Raw genomic sequence first — 16,963 nt, 5'->3', positions numbered from 1 at the left:
TTGGTTTACAAATAATCTAAAACAAAAAAAGAAAATTACAAATAAAATTTTAGACAATTATTGTATTAGTTGTCATAGATATTGCCTGGTGCTCTATCTTAACAGCATTTAAATCAGTGGTAGACAACCTGGTCCCTACCATCCACCAGTGGGCGGTAGAGTTTTTTTGATGGGTAGTAGGAGTTTTTTCGAGTTTAAAAATATACTTTCTGCTTCTAATGTTTAGATTTTTTTTTAAAAAAAGATTTAAAATGATTTCATTTAATTGCAGTAATGGCACAGACAACATATATATATATATATATATATATATATATATATATATATATATATATATATATATATATATATATATATATATATATATATATATATATATATATATATATATATATATATATATATATATATATAAATGCTTGTTTTCATTTTCAGCTAGTTTAATTTTCAATATGAACCATCAAGATTTTGAAATATTTGTTCAATCTGTTGATAGCTTTTTAATATTGAAAATAAAGCTAGAAGGTTTAATTCTAGCATTAAATTGGTTTTTTTATTGTAAACCTCTTGTCTATATTTTTCTGATGGACATAATCGTTTCTTCATATTTTAATCAGATTCATCAAAAAATATATTTTGAAATTTCCTCTTGAAACAAATTCTGTTGAAAAATTCTCTTCAACCTCCAAAATAGAGGATAGTTCTTGTTCTGCACAAATAACAGAGACAAATTTTTTCAAGTTATAATTTTCTTCGAAATAAAAAAAAAGTATTTTCTATATATATATGTGTGTGTGTGGTGTGTGTGTGTGTGTGTGTGTGTGTGTGTGTGTGTGTGTGTGTGTGTGTGTGTGTGTGTGTGTGTGTGTGTGTGTGTGTGTGTGTATACAGTACTGTGCAAAAGAAAGTAGCACCTAAAAAATTTTTAAAAAAATGCAAATTTAAATTAATGTAAGTAAATAATATTGAGTTTTTATTAGTTTAAACTAAAGTATTGTTTTAAATAAAGCTATATTTATTTATTTTAGTTAATGATTTTGTTAATAATATAATTTCAGTATTAATAAAATGCCAAGATATCAATAAATGACAGAAATTGCATCGTTGTTTTACATGAAGAGGGCTTGAGTCAAGTTGAATTAGCCAAACGAGTGAGTTGTTCGCAAGCCTCAGTTTAAAAAATATAATGAAACTGGTGATGTAGCGGATAAAAAAAAGTCTGGTCGTCACAAGAAGTCAAGTCTATGCGATGAACAGTTTTTAAAAATAACAGCGCCACAAAATCGCAAGAAAGTAAGCACAGAACTCGTTCAAGATCTTAAAAGAGCTAGTGGAACTTTAGTACATGCATCTTCTGTGCGACTATCTTTAATAAAATTTTGATTAAAAGGCTGTGTAGCTATAAAAAAAACCTTTACTACACAAAGATAATAAAGAAAAAAGATTAAAGTTTGCCAGAGAGCACAAAGAGTGGCAGAAATGGAACAAGGTATTGTTTATAGACAAATCTAAATTTCAAATATTTGGAAAGAATAGATGTCAGTATGTTAGGCAAAGAAAGGGAGAGGCAAACATATTAATTGTCTGATTAATATGTTTGCACACGTATGAAGACATTTAATCTCTCGATTTATATCAGCATTATCAAATAAACCATTTTCTATTATGTGACCCAGATACTTGAATTTGTCAATGAATACTAATTAACATACAGCTAAGGTAAACAGGAAAATTGCTTGACACAATCTTACATCTCTGTTACATCTACTGTTTTTTTTTTGTATTAAATGACATGTTAATGAAAGTGGCTCCAACATTTAATGCAGTTAATAATTTTGCAATGCAAACCAAGACGGAGCATTTAGTACAATACTGTCGGCATATGCTAAAAGGTTCAAAAAAGTTCCACCTATGTTCCATAGTTTTTTTGTTTTTTTAAATAATATTTACAAGACATTGAAATGATTTTTCTTGAGACCAAACGGAAAATCATCAGCATTCTCATGAGATTTAATTCTTTCTAATAAAATACCTTCAAGTATTTTGAAACAAGCAGGAGAGATTGCGATTGCTCTGTAATTATTTATACCTGGTAAGTCTCCAATTTTACACTTTACTAGAGGTATCATGGCTTCACAAATTGTTGAATGCAAATGTCCACACAATCCATGAATTAAAAAAAAATACTTAGATAGAAAGACGATCTATGTCCTCCATATATAAATCATTCCATAAACAAGTCATCTGGTCCAGCATATTTTCTCTTTTTTTGCTTATTCAAAGCATTAGTAACATCTATTTTAGTAACTCTAACAGGTATATCTAGCAATGAAGAATGCATTTTCTTTTAAAACTGTATTCCATGCTGGTTATCATTAAGTGAATTATATAGTGCTTAAAAATGTGTCTTCCATGTAGTGGTGGTGTCCTTGTCACCAGACTCTGCCAATACTAGCAACATGATTGGTTGCCTTTACATTACTAATTTTATACACACTGTTCCAAAACTTTGAAGAATCGCCATTATTGATATTCTCTGCACATCTGACAGCTTAGTATAATTTTTACATAGCCTAAAAGCAAGTTTAAGTACTGCCTAAGTTTTTTTTATAATTTGTATATTATATTATTTGTATTTTTATTTATATTATATTTTTTATATATATTTTTATTTTATATTTTATTTTTATATTTATTTTTTTTATATTATATATATTTTATATTATATTTTTTATATTATATTTTTATATTATATTATATATTATAAAAATATAATATAAAAAATATTAAATTCCGAATTTACTTTTAAACCCCAATGAGGTATCACGTCAGCCACAGCAGATTGCAAACATTTTATAATGTTATTGTAAAAAAGATCAATTTTATAAGCAATACATTTATGAAATACAGAACAGTTAGATATACTAAGAGGTACTTTTAGTCTTTGAAGTCATTAATCTACCCTATGTTCATTGAGTTAAAATGGAATAGTCACAAGCTTGCCAATCTGGCTTACTAGTCAACATTTTGAAAGCAAAATTACTATCTATTGTATATATATATATATGTGTGTGTGTGTGTATATATATATATGTTCAAATGTATTTAGAATGCCATACTATTTATATGGCATTCTAAGTAGTACAATGGTCTGAGTTATTGTTGAATTTTCAATCCAACAACGACTCAGACTGTTGAGCTTGCTCTTGCTTGTTGCATAGAAGGAATAGAAGGTGCAATTTGTCTTTATTTTTGCATGACGAATACATTTCCTTTGTTGCTTTGATTGCACACTCTGCCCAATAATTACTTCTGGTGATCTGTTGTACAGATGGCTCTCGCTTCCAGTGATTTTTCAAAGAGCTTAAAGCCTTTTTGTATGGATTCAGTACTTTAGTCAAGTTATTAAAGTTGTTTTTGTTGTACAGTTGGTCTGTAAACCAATGATCTGCCTAGCCTTACGATATAAATCGACATATGATACAAATCTCTGCAGAACTGTCCTTGTTGAAGGAATTAAAATGAAGGCCAGGATCGGTAGTTTAGCTCTGGAATTCCACCTCGCATTGCTGTTGGGTAATTTCTGAAACCCGGTCAATGGAAAATGTCCCATTTCATCAAAAAATTGGAACACTAAAGTGAGATGAAATAAAAATTTCATATCATCTCTCCAGCCTGATGTTTCAAGAATTAATTCTATTCTGTTATCAAACTGTGTTTTCAGTTGTTAGATATTCCAATAAATGGATATTCAATGTTTGGCAATTGTGTTTTACTTCCAAGTTCTTCATCCATCACCAAACGGAGGATTCTATCTAATACATGGTGTTGACAACTGATAAACTGAGGTTTGTTGATGCGTTTCTCTGTGAACATTTGTTGCAATATTAGACCATTCTTTTTTCCAGTGTTAACTCTGGTGGTATCTGCAACAATTTTCTGTATTGAATTCTTTAGGTGAAATTCATCAAAGACTTTAGAAATCCTTGAGCAATAGTTTTTCCCCTGCCATCTATCAAGCCCAGAACATCCAAATTGATTTCTCTTCTTTCATTTTTAAGGACGACCACATGATAATCGATTCCATTAATATGCTTACCATAAAAGTGTAAGGACCAACTTCCAATATGCAACTTTTCAATCATTTCTTTTTTCAGCTTGATTGCCTCTGATTGTTGACTTGTAAATAGCTGATTGACATAGAGTTGGAATGTCAGTGCCTTCACAAGCCAATTGCTTGCATATGTTAGCAGCTTTTTTTGTTGATACTCTTATGTAGGTCACCAAGTTGACTGCAATTTTGCTTTTATAGTGTTTTCTGCTAGGAGTAGTCTCTTCTTTATCGTTCTTTATGCTGGATAATTTTTGAAACCTGATCAATGGAAAATGTCCTTTTTCATCAAAAAATTGGAACACTTGAGTGAGATGAGATAAAAATTTCATATCATCTCTCCAGCCTGATGTTTCGAGGATTACTTCTATTCCACTACAAACTGTGTTTTCAGTTGTTCGTACTCCTTCAACAGTTGAGATACAAATTGATATTTGATGTTCGGCAATTGTGTTTTACTTCCAAGTTCTTCATCCATCACCAAACGAAGGATTCTATCTAATACATGGTGTTGACGACTGATAAACTGAGGTTTGTTGATGCATCTCTCTGTGAACATTTGTGTAACATCAAAGTGTAAGGACCAACTTTCCATATGCAACTTTTCAATCATTTCTTTTTTCAGCTTGATTTCTTTGATTCTTGACATGTAAATAACTAATTGACATAGAGTTGGGATGTCAATGCCTTCACGAGCCAATTGCTTGTATATGTTAGCAGCTTTGTTTGTTGATACTCTTGTGTAGGTCACCAAGTTGACTGCAATTTTGCTTTTATGATGTTTTCTGCTTGATGTAGGAGTAGTCTCATCTTCTTTATCGTTTTCATATTTACTGTTGTCAGCCTCAGAATCACTAAAGCCAGGGTAGTAAGATGATGAGTAGGATAACCTACAAGAAAGTTTTTGTCTTTTAGAGGGATGGATCATTTTTTTACTGGCTGCTTGGCCTGTAGAGTATCCCACTATTCCATTGCTTTCCACTTGGAGATGGTACAATCGCTTGTCCTTGGAAGATAACCATGTTCCATCCGCTTTAGTAATATCAAAAATTTTATCAAGGGATACGTAGCTTCCCCACTTGACGCATTCATCATAACATTTCAGTATTTTATTAAGCTTTGCTCGTATAATTTGGTTAGATTCATGAGGAAATCTTCCACAATTTGGGGGAAAAGATTACTGCATCTGTCCAACAACATCCGCGGAGTAGTGAAATAACATCCGTGCATTTTTGTGTAAGAACATCCGCTTTTTTTCTTTACTGAATTAACATCCGAGAAATAACATCCCAAATTTTATCGATGCATAATAACATCTTTAGAAAGATGTAACTACATCCGGGATTTTTTCTCGATGTGTAACTACATCCGCCTAAAATAACCCATTATTAAAAATAAAATAAAAAATAAAATGAAATAAATTTCCGGACATAGTAACATCCGAAAAAAATCAAATGTGTAACTACATCTGGTTAAAATAATGCATTTTTAAATTACTTTTTTCCCAGATGTAGTTACATCCGAAAAAAATCAGGTGTGTAACTACATCTGGTTAAAATAATGCATTATTAAAAAAAAAAAAATTCGGATGTAGTTACATCCGAAAAATCTACAGATGTAGTTGCACAGATGTTATTATACATCAATGAAATTTGGGATGTTATTTCTTGGATGTTATTATACATCAATGAAATTTGGGATGTTATTTCTCGGATGTTATTATACATCGATGAAATTTCGAATGTTGTTTCACGGATGTTATTGCCCTGACCCCGATTTGGTGACTTCTTTGGAAATTTCCGCTATTTGCTCCTTTCTTAATTTGATTTTTGGTCCAAGGAATTGGTACCATTCGACAATTTGCTTTTGGAGAGGCACTTTTTTTCCAATGAATATTTTTCTGCACTTTTTTTCCAGTGAATATTTTTCTGCACTTTTTTTCCAGTGAAAATTTTTCCTTAGGCAACATTCTTCTTCTTTTATGAGAGTCTTCAAATTTTACCAGATTACTGGTCCAGACATCTTTGTTCTTCTGAATGCTACTATCGCTAGGTTTGTACGTCACCTTTTGTTACTTTTGTAATATCTATAAAATTAGATAAAATTAGCAGCTATATATACACAGTCTAAATTGTTCAAGAATATTCTATATTGTTTCAAAATGTTCTAAATTGTTCCAGAATGTTCTAAAGTCGTCTAAAATATTTTGGAATTTTCCAAAATGTTCTAAAGTTTTAAACACTTCTAATCTATAGAAGTTTTAAATGATTTTCAGCAAAGCCACACGTATTAATAGAAGCAGTGATAAGATTAAATAAATGACAATTCGTAGTTTTAATTGCAGGGTGACCTTTTTTTACAACCTAGAGGAATTGAACATGTTTTAAATGTTTTCTAACAAAATTTCATCAATTGACACAGGAAATTTTTTTTTTCAAAAAAAAAAGTCAAACAGTCATAACCCTAATATATAACCATAGTATATACCTAACCACTATACCTAATATATATAATATATAATAAATATAACCTAATATAAACATAACTACTACAAGTCAAAAGTTTGGGCTCACTTGATAATTACATGATTATTTAATAATATATATAATAATATAATTGAATAATATGCACATAAAAAAAAATCTTTTCTCATCTTATGTATTTATCTATAATTTTTTACAATAGAATATACTTTTAGCAATGTATTTTGAAGTATATGTAGTATACTTTTTATTTATTTTTCAAAACAGGTTTTTCCAATAATTTTTTATTACTCATACTGTTTGCAATATGAGTAATTAAAAGTTGTTGGAAAATAATTTTTGAAAAACATATCCCAGACCCGAAAATTTTTCTCTGCTTAAATATGCATGTTTTTGGAGAATGTTGTAGTATTATTTTATTTATAATGCCTGCAATGGGCACAAGGTCACCAATTTTGTTTGCAGCAAAGCATCCCCAGACCATTACTGATTCTTCACCATGCTTTACTGTTGGGATCATGCTTTTTTTTATCATATGTTCTCTAAGTAATGGTTTTTTAATTACAACACATTCTTTTAAGCCCTAATTGCAAAGGTATCATTTTACAGTTGAAGCAGATACTAGTATTTCCCACATAAAATTAAGTTCTGGGCAAATTTCAGAAGCAGTTCAAGTACGATTTCTTTTACTTTGAATACAGATAAACTTGCTATTTCAGCATTGCTCTAGGCCTCCCTGAACAATTACAACTTTGATTACAATCAATTTTGCAATTTCATATATATATATATATATATATATATATATATATATATATATATATATATATATATATATATATATATATATATATATATATATAGGTATATATATATATATATATATGTATATATATATATATATATATGTACATATATATATATATATGTACATATATATATATATATATATATATATATATATATATATATATATATATATATATTTTATTTGTTAGGGCACTGCGATATTGTTCATCATGCCACAAAGATCTGATTGATCCTAAAATAATGGTAAAATGTAGATGCAGAAAAAGTATGTTTGTTTATTTAAATAAATATTTTTCTAGTATCCATTAATAAGTAACTAATATCTTTTATTTAACTAATAATCTTTTTGTGTTTTAATATTATTGACCGATATATATAAATATATATATATATATATATATATATATATATATATATATATATATATATATATATATATATATATATATATATATATATATATATATACATACATATATATATATATATATATATATATATATATATATATATATATATATATATATATATATATATATATATATATATATATATATATATTAGATCAAGTAAAAAGTGTTTCAGAGGCCAATGTGGATTTTAACCTTTTAAACGTTTTTGAAGTTAGTCTCGAAAATGAAATGAAAGGGTAGAAAATCTTTATTTATACTTTATATATTTTATTTTTTTTATGTTTTGTTCATATGTTGTTATTATTTCTTTATAATTTTTAGTATGTGTAGTACAATATAGTTGTATCATTTTAGTGCTTATTTGTTAACCGAAGATTATTTTCCTAATGGTGAAAAACCAAAATTTGACCAAACTGGAACATTTTATTGGTGTGAAAGTAGACCTTTTAATGTTGCTAAAATGGTGATTTTAATTAATTTAACTTAGATAAAATAAAATAATTAAATTGTAAACTGATAGTTTTTTTACAGATTTTTTTCTTTATATTCACTTATTATAAATGGTCAATTGACAGTCACATAGTAAGCATAATATTACCACAAGTTTTTCTTTAAATTTTATAAGAATCTTAACTTCTATGTGAAAGCTTAACATAACTTGTAGTTGGTGAAAAGTTATATTTAAGTTATCAATAATGAAGTTCATAGCTTAACATAATTCTTAGTCGGTGAAAAGCGTAACATGACTTATAGTTGGTGAAAAGTTCATAGTATGTGAAAGTTCAACAGTCTTCATTTCTTCTAAAGAAACTTAAAGTTCAATGGACTGTAGAAGAACACAATTTCACAGTTAGTGAAAGATTGTAGAAGAACACAGTTTCACAGTTAGTGAAAGATTCATAGATTCAACAGCTTTCATGAGACCTTATTGCATTTTTATTTATCTAACATAATTTTTATATAGTCATTTTTTTTTTCACTTTTTTTCACTTTTATTTATTTATTTTGACGCAGTGTATGTAAATAACTGTTTTTTAGAGGTAGACAGTGTATGACTTAAATTTTAAATAAGAAATTGACATTAAGTGTAATTAGATCAACTATGAGTTTGGTTCTATGAGCTTTTAATAGAAATGACTGTTTTTATCATGCCACACTCTAGTTTCTTGCAATTTCCTTAATTCGTCAGTTTTCCCTGTGACTCATTTTCATAAACACACCAGCATTAATCAGAGTGAAATGTTTGTATTTAAACCTTTTTTTTCCAACTTTTTTTTTCTTTACTTTTTTTTATACTTCTGTCCGCTCTAATCATTAGTTGCATACTTCTTAAATGGATCTTGAATACATTTTAAATTGAGTTTCAATCTTCTATCAAACATTGATACATTGTGATTTGATCTGAGTTTTTACAGGTTTTTGCTCCTTTTTAGATTATCCAAAAAACCATTATTATCATCTTCGATAGAAAGAGCTGATTCCTAAGCTGTTGATGGTTATCTTGCTACCTGGGAAAATATATATTAATAATATATATTTTCCCAGGTAGCATATAGGTAGTTATATATATATATATATATATATATATATATATATATATATATATATATATATATATATATATATATATATATATATATATATATATATATATATATATATATATATATATAAAGTTAAAATATAAATGAAAAAGACTAAAACTCCAAACAAATGACATTAAAAGTTTTTTGTAACTAATAAAAAGAAAAATGTTTTTTTATGGATACCTGGATACCGCCTTGTTGTTCAACTGGTATCTGGGCCAATTTTCTATAGTGCTTCTAATTGCTCCTCAAAACTATGTTTAAATTTAATACTGAAGTTTTACTTAAAATTTAAATTCAATAATAGTTTTGAAAATTTAGACCATAGAAGAAGCAGCAGCAGAAAAATTCAAAAATCATGTGGTGGTTTTAGTTTTAACATCTAAATATGTTTTTTCATTGGAACTGCATAAACTTGTAAGTTTTTATCCTCTTAATAAGTATAATTTCTGCTTTTGTTAGCTGTAAAATAATATATTTTTTTAAAAGAGGTATTTTAAGTGTGTAAGTTTTATGGTATAAAGTGTAAGGTTTTAAAAATTTGTTAGTTTTAATAATATTAGGATTTGTATATATCAAGGTGATAAATACAAATCCTAAAACACCTAAAATGTATTCAAAGTTACCCAGGGCTGTGGAGCCAGACTTGTGAAGTCAGAGTTGCAACATTTGTAGTGGAGTTAGAGTCGCTAAACAAAATCGCGACTCCGACTCCAATAGTAAAACTTCTGGATATTGCATGTGCATGTACAAAATATTTAACCTTTAAAGAATTTTTCATATACTTGGCAAAAAAAAAAATTTTTAATTTTCGAGTAATATTTTTTAAAGAATATATATTCGTTTAGCTTTGGAGTCAGAGTCATACTCTGAAAATTTCAACGATTGGAGTAGGAGTCGGAGTTGGTACTTTTTTTTATGACTCCACATCCCTGGTGTTACCTTTGTATATATTTTAGATGTTAACTTCGTATAAATTTTAGGTGTTATCTTTGTATATATTATAGGTGTTACCTTTGCGCACTAGTAATACTTTACCATCAATGTTGAAAAAAATAGTGATATTAGGTGATGGTGATTTTCTGCAGAAAGAGGTTTGTCTTTTTTTTTTACTTGTGTTTTTATGATTTTAGTTAAGTTATATTTTTTTTATTATAAATGCATATTTTTTTTTTTTTTTTGCATCAATTTGAATAAATATTATTAGTGGGGAAGATTAGCAAACTTTCCAGATGTTTATAATGTTCCTGTAAGTTATTTTATTGACATTTAAAGGTTTATTTAAAAAATGCGAGAATATGTTTTTATTACATTTTATTACATTATGTAATTTTACTTTTTTGGTGTTACTTTTTTTTTTGCCTAATATTTTAAGTTGCTATAATTAAAGATTTTTTTGAATGAAAAATATTTTTATAAAATAGTATTTATATATTTTTTTGATAGTATTTTTGTTTTTAATTATGCCATTCAAAAGCTTTCTAAATTAATGCAGAATTAGACTACTGGTACACTTGATTTAAAATCAAGTTGTTTGAGGTTTATGTCCATCCTATGCCTCTAGGGGTACCACACTTAAGCTGTCTCTTCATGCAGCATCTATGTTTAACAAGATTCATGTTTCAAAATTTAAGGTTGAGAGAATTGCACATAAAAAAAATTTATTAGATTAGGAACGTTTGAGATTTTTTTTTGTTGTTGATTATTAGAAATGTTTGAGAAGATTTTTTTTATTGTGAGAATTTATGTTTTAGTTTTAAAAAAACAATAGCTTTTTCTGGAATCTTAGTCAAAAAGTGTTCCTGATAAGCAATTTTATTATTTTGGACACTTAGTAGTACTTTTTGTTACTGTATGTTTTTAACAATTTGTGATATCTGATGATTGCAATCTTGTATAAAACTTTGATTTATGTTTAAAATTATCAAAGTTTTGTAATTATTTAATTTTCCCTATCAAATTTTCTCTCTGAAAAAAGATTTCAGATAATCCTCTAGAATTAAGCAATAATTATATATCAAATACCTTAAAAACTGAGAAATAATTTTTTTTAAATTATGCATAAAAATTTGAAAGACAAAAAAAATGTTCAAAACTTGTACTACCCTTAATTTATCTAAGGTTAACAACCTTAATTCAAAATGCACTTAAAAATTCTATAAGAATGTATGGACATCAGAGATGTCATGCATTTTTTAAGATCATCTAAGATACTCGGTATCTCCAAGATCATCTTATTGGTAGAATATAAAAATGTGAGAACTGCCAAAAATATAAAAAATAAGTTTTATCAGTTGGTCTAAATTTAGTTAAAGAAAATTTCTCTTGTGACTAACAAAACTGATGATTATCAGTTAACTTTGTTAATAATTTTTCATAAAATATCCTTTGAAAAATTTAAATAATATTTTAAACTGCTCAAGTCTACAATTCAGTTAGTCACGATTGTATTAATTATAACATTCTTAATGGCTGAAACAAACACTTAAGTCTACAATTCAGTTGGTCACGATTAAGTAATAAGTAAAATATTAGTTTAATGTTGATTAATTTAATATATTGATTGTATTATTTATAACATTGTCATTGGCTCAAACAAACACTCAAGTCTACAATTCAGTTGGTCATGATCATATTAATTATAACATTGTCATTAGCTCAAACAAATACTTAAAAAATGTGCTGTTCAAAACTTGAAATTGTTCAACAAAACAAGAAATTTTTCCAGATTATCTGAAAGTTGCTAAATTGACACCATTTTTCAAAATAGGTGATGCAACAAATGTTACAAATTATTGCCTAATCTAATTTTTGTCTTTTCTAAAGATTTTATAAAGAAATTTGTTTAATTTAATTTTCAATCATCTCAAAAATAACTCAATTGAAACCAAGATGATCCAAATCGAATACTGCTGAACTTTTTAAAAATTCAAATTTTTTAAATTTGGCAAATGCTTTTGATTGAATTGATCATTATTTCTCTTAAAATATGTTTACATGTTTGAATGTTACGGAAGTATAGGAAATGTTTTATTGTTATTTAAAAAATGCTTAAACAACTAAAAACATTTTGACTATAGCATTGATTATAATTATAGCATTGTAACCAGGGCTAGCTTGAGTAGGTGTCACAGTGGGGGGGGGGGGGGTTGTGCCGTTATAACTTTTGCCAAATTAAAAAAAAACATTTGCCAACTGACTTGTCCGAAAGGGTCAAATTTGCCAACTAAATGAACGAAAAAATCATTGGTTGGGGGGTGTCACACACCCCCTCCCCCATCTTCCTATCATTGTACCGGCCTTGATTGTAACTTACTAGTTGCATTAAAAAATTTTTTCAAAATTTCTAATTGATTTAAACTTTATAGATTTTCACTAAAGCTTGAAAAACAAGATGGACACTTTTTCATAGATTTTCCAAAATAAGACTTCTACCTCGCGATGTACATCTCTTTTAAAAATGAAATTAGTGCAAACTTTTTGGGTAACTGTGTCGCTGAAAATCTAAGTTGGAAATATCACATCGAATTCAAGTGCAATAAAGTTTAGGAATGTTGTTAGTTATAAAGTTAGATATGCTTTAAACAAACTCAGTTTACTAAAAACTCAATGCTAAGAACAACAAACTACTAAATAATTATTATTAAATAAACTAAAATTCTCATTATAAAAAAATCATATCAAACATTTTATTTGTAACTCTCTCACTTTCCTAAACTTTACAACATGAACCTTATTATATATGGCCGCTGTGTAGAGACAGGTTAAGTGATACTTACAGAGAATGGATTTTTTTGAATTTAAAATGCTTTCATTGCCTGAAGTTATTTAAACTTATTTATACATTTAAATATTTCTAACATTTCTGACATAATTTTTTATCCTAACTAGCTAATATATAATAATAATATGAAATCACCATAGAATAGACATCTAGTTTTAGGTTTGAAAATGTGTTTGACACCATTTGATCAATAACTCTAAAATATTTGTCAAATTTTGACAAATATTTTAGAATTATTGATCAAATGGTGTGTTTCTTTTTTGATCATTACCCCTTAATTTATCATAAGTGTGTTTTGATTTTTAGGTACTATACTAGATAAAGGTTTATGATAATTTAAAAAAATTATGGGATAATTGCGGCTTAATTTGAAAATGAAACAACTTTTGGGTACTTTTGAAGTATGGTATTTAGACAAGTTGAAATTTTTTCTATACCTATTACATTATTTTCAGTTCTAACTCTCTACACTCAAACTAACTAATAAACAACAATTAGGTGGAACAACTATTGAAAAGTATATAGCTTGATCTGTATACTTTTCAATAGATGAATAAGTTTAACATTTGGTCAATATTTCTTAAAAGTTTGTCAAAGTTTAAATTCCAATATCTAAAGAATCTATAACTATTTTTTAAATTTTTTTAGAAAATTTATCTTTTAGTATGAATATGGCAAATTTGGAGTCTCTAATAGACTAGTGAACTCCTAAAATTGTTTTGTTTATGTTGTTATACTTTGTGTATGATGTATAATATCATAATAAAGTATATTATATTTTGTTTTTTATTTAGGGATCACCTTTTAATCGACAAGATCTTCGTTCTATTAGTATTCAAACTGCTGACATGTGCATTTTATTATCACCTGGCATCAACAAATCAGAAAATATTGAACACCAGGCGCTTTCAGATAAAGAAATTATTTCACTGACTCTGAGTCTAAAAGGTTTTTTTTTTTTATTTTCCCATTTTAAAGATTCCAATTTTTATACAAAATTCATGTTTGTTTTTTTTAGCAATGAAGTTTGATAACTTGACGAAACCTTTGGCCTCTTCATCAATCGCAAATCTAAAAATTGAAACAAATTTTTTTCAAAAAAGTACTATGTTTATTAAGAAAGAAAACGTTTTTATTGAAAATGATAAAGTAAAAATAAAGACAATTTCTGAACTGAGTAATTTTTTTTTAATTCATTTCTGAACTCAGAAATATATATATATATGTGTATATATATATATATATATATATATATATATATATATATATATATATATATATATATATATATATATATATATATATATATATTTGTGTTGTTTTTTTTTTGTTTTTTTTTTGATATGATTACTTAATTTATTCTTTTTTTTTTTTTTTTATTTGTTTTTATATTTTACAAAAAAAAAATTTAATTTTTCTGTTTTTAGTTCACAGTGCCAATCCTATGTTTTAATTTTTCTGTTTTTAGTTCACAGTGCCAACGCCATGTTTTTGGATCAAGATGACATGAATATTTATGATGATGAACATTTTTATCTGGCTCAATCATATGCTTGTGGTTCTGTATTTACTGTTTCTATTTTGGATTCATTAGTTAGCGCAGTATGCTTTTATTGCCTTTTTTATATTAATTACTTTTAGAAGTGCAAAAAATAAATTTATAACTTGGGTAAGTTTATTGTTTGATAAACAATGTTTTTTCTACTATTTAATATGGATTTAAATAAAAAATTAAAACACTCCTTTATGTATAAATTAATTCGTTTATGTTTATCAAATTGCTGAATTTCCTATACTCAACAGTTTAATAATAAATTTCAAAAATGGTGACATCCGCTTAAAAAATCACAATGCCTTTCACAATTTTTTTTTTTCCAATGCTTTTAAATTTTGTTTCAATGTATTTTTTTATTTTAAACCATATTGGGCTCCAAGAATTTTTATTTTTTTTAATTTTTAAACTTTTGAATAAAGAGTTTGTTACAAAAAATCTTTTAACAATTGACCCTGAATATTTTTAACTTTTTTTTTTAGTTAATTTTTCTCAGATTTTTTTTTGTTTTTATTTATTCTCAGATTTTATTTTTACTTAGATGGATAGATATTTATTAGAAACATAAAATATATGTTCTAATGAACACGAAAGCCCATACAAAGATGGACACTAACAGCGTGCCCATAAATAAATTCAAAAAAATGCACCACTACAAAACCAATCACAAAGTTATAAAATTATAAATATCATAAAGAAACAAAATTATAAAGAAAAAATAGTTGTTCCTTTTAGAATAAATATTTGTTTAAGTCAAAAGAGTTAATCTTATTTTTAAATGATAATATGTTTTTTGCATCCACAGCATCCGAGGTCATATTGTTCTACAGGTCAGCAACTCGGAAAGAAAAACTATATTTTCTTGAATCCAAGCGACAAAATTGTTTGCGTACTTTATAAATATGACCCCGGGTGTGGTTATTGTTGTCAATCTCAAAAAACAAAAATTGTTCTGTGCAAATAAGTTTACGAAAAATTTTAAAACACGTTACTAAGTCAATTTTAAGGCGCCGAACTTCAAGCGATTTTAAACCAAGCAAATGTAGTCTATTATGATAGGATAAATTTCTTAAGCTCCTAATCTTCTTAGTAAATTTTCGTTGGACACTTTCAACTGATTTAATCAATCCAATTTGGTGTGGCGACCAAACTGCAAAACAATATTCTAAAATTGGTTGTATATAGGTAATGAAACAATGTAGGACCTAACACACTACCCTATGGAACTCCACTAACAATATGTATTGAGTTTGATAGAGAACTACCGACCTTAACTTGTTGATATCTATTGGTAAGAAATGCAGAAATCTAATTTAGAAGATTACCTCTTATGTTATACGATGCAAGTTTAACTAATAATTTGGAATGCGAGACAGTCAAACGCTTTTTGGAAATCAATATATACAACATCCGTTATTTGGTGGTTATCAAGTGCGGTATTCCAATTGTTTGCAGATTCTAAGAGATTTGGTCAGGTGGAGTGATTGTTCAGGAAACTCTTAATCATGAGTTACTAGGCTACGTTGAATTAGGTACTCTATAACATGCACATTGATCATTCTTTCCATGACGCGACAACAAGTGCATGTCAATGAGATGGGTCTACAATTATTTGGATCCGTCTTAGCTCCTTTTTTTAAAATTGGAGAGACAAAAGCATGGCGCCATTGATTAGGTAAAGAACTAGACTTAAAACTGGCATCAAATATAAAGGAAAGCGGAATATACAATAAATGAGCTGACTTTTTCAATAGTATGTTAGGTATGCCATCAGGACCATACGATGTGCTTGCTTTAATTTCAGTTAAAGATTTATACACTACATCTGGTGGAAAGTTTACTGTTTCAATACCTATTGAATCATTAACATAGTTTAGTAAATGGAGAATAATTGTTATCATTTAAAAAGACACTGCCAAAGTGTTTGTTAAACACATCAGCGATTTCTTCGTTACTACTAGCTATTTTCTCATTATTGTTTTTGTCTTTAAGAGGATAACTGTTTTTAGAGTTATTGAGTTTTTGATTAACATAATCAAAAAATTTGCTGATATTGCTTTCATTCACTAGTTTAAGCTCGACTCTTATTTGGTAAGTGTGTATTGTTTCTTTACATTTACTAGCGTATTTGTTAAATCCCTTTTTGAGTGTAATGTCTTTAGTATTTGACCATCTCTTCCATAAGAATGCTTTACGATATAACATTTTCCTGATAAACCTTGAG

At 27.3% G+C, this 16,963-nt stretch overlaps 1 protein-coding gene across 4 annotated transcripts in view; it reads left to right on the top strand.

The window, feature by feature from the left end:
• Positions 1 to 16,963, top strand: part of LOC105848876 (calcium-activated potassium channel subunit alpha-1) — a 108,370-nt gene that overhangs the window by 87,833 nt on the left and 3,574 nt on the right. For all 4 annotated transcript variants that reach the window (XM_065795296.1, XM_065795298.1, XM_065795299.1 and 1 more), the window contains 9 exons: positions 7,593 to 7,669; positions 7,969 to 8,053; positions 8,172 to 8,280; positions 9,725 to 9,820; positions 10,411 to 10,497; positions 10,611 to 10,652; positions 13,982 to 14,135; positions 14,206 to 14,364; positions 14,656 to 14,789. In XM_065795296.1, the coding sequence (XP_065651368.1) occupies positions 7,593 to 7,669; positions 7,969 to 8,053; positions 8,172 to 8,280; positions 9,725 to 9,820; positions 10,411 to 10,497; positions 10,611 to 10,652; positions 13,982 to 14,135; positions 14,206 to 14,364; positions 14,656 to 14,789 (943 nt within the window). The remainder of the gene's footprint in view (positions 1 to 7,592; positions 7,670 to 7,968; positions 8,054 to 8,171; positions 8,281 to 9,724; positions 9,821 to 10,410; positions 10,498 to 10,610; positions 10,653 to 13,981; positions 14,136 to 14,205; positions 14,365 to 14,655; positions 14,790 to 16,963) is intronic.

Source organism: Hydra vulgaris, chromosome 04 (assembly GCF_038396675.1).
Source record: "Hydra vulgaris chromosome 04, alternate assembly HydraT2T_AEP".
Lineage (NCBI taxonomy): Eukaryota > Metazoa > Cnidaria > Hydrozoa > Anthoathecata > Hydridae > Hydra > Hydra vulgaris.
Note: the sequence above shows the minus strand (reverse complement) of the source record. Positions and strands in the feature narration are given on the sequence as shown.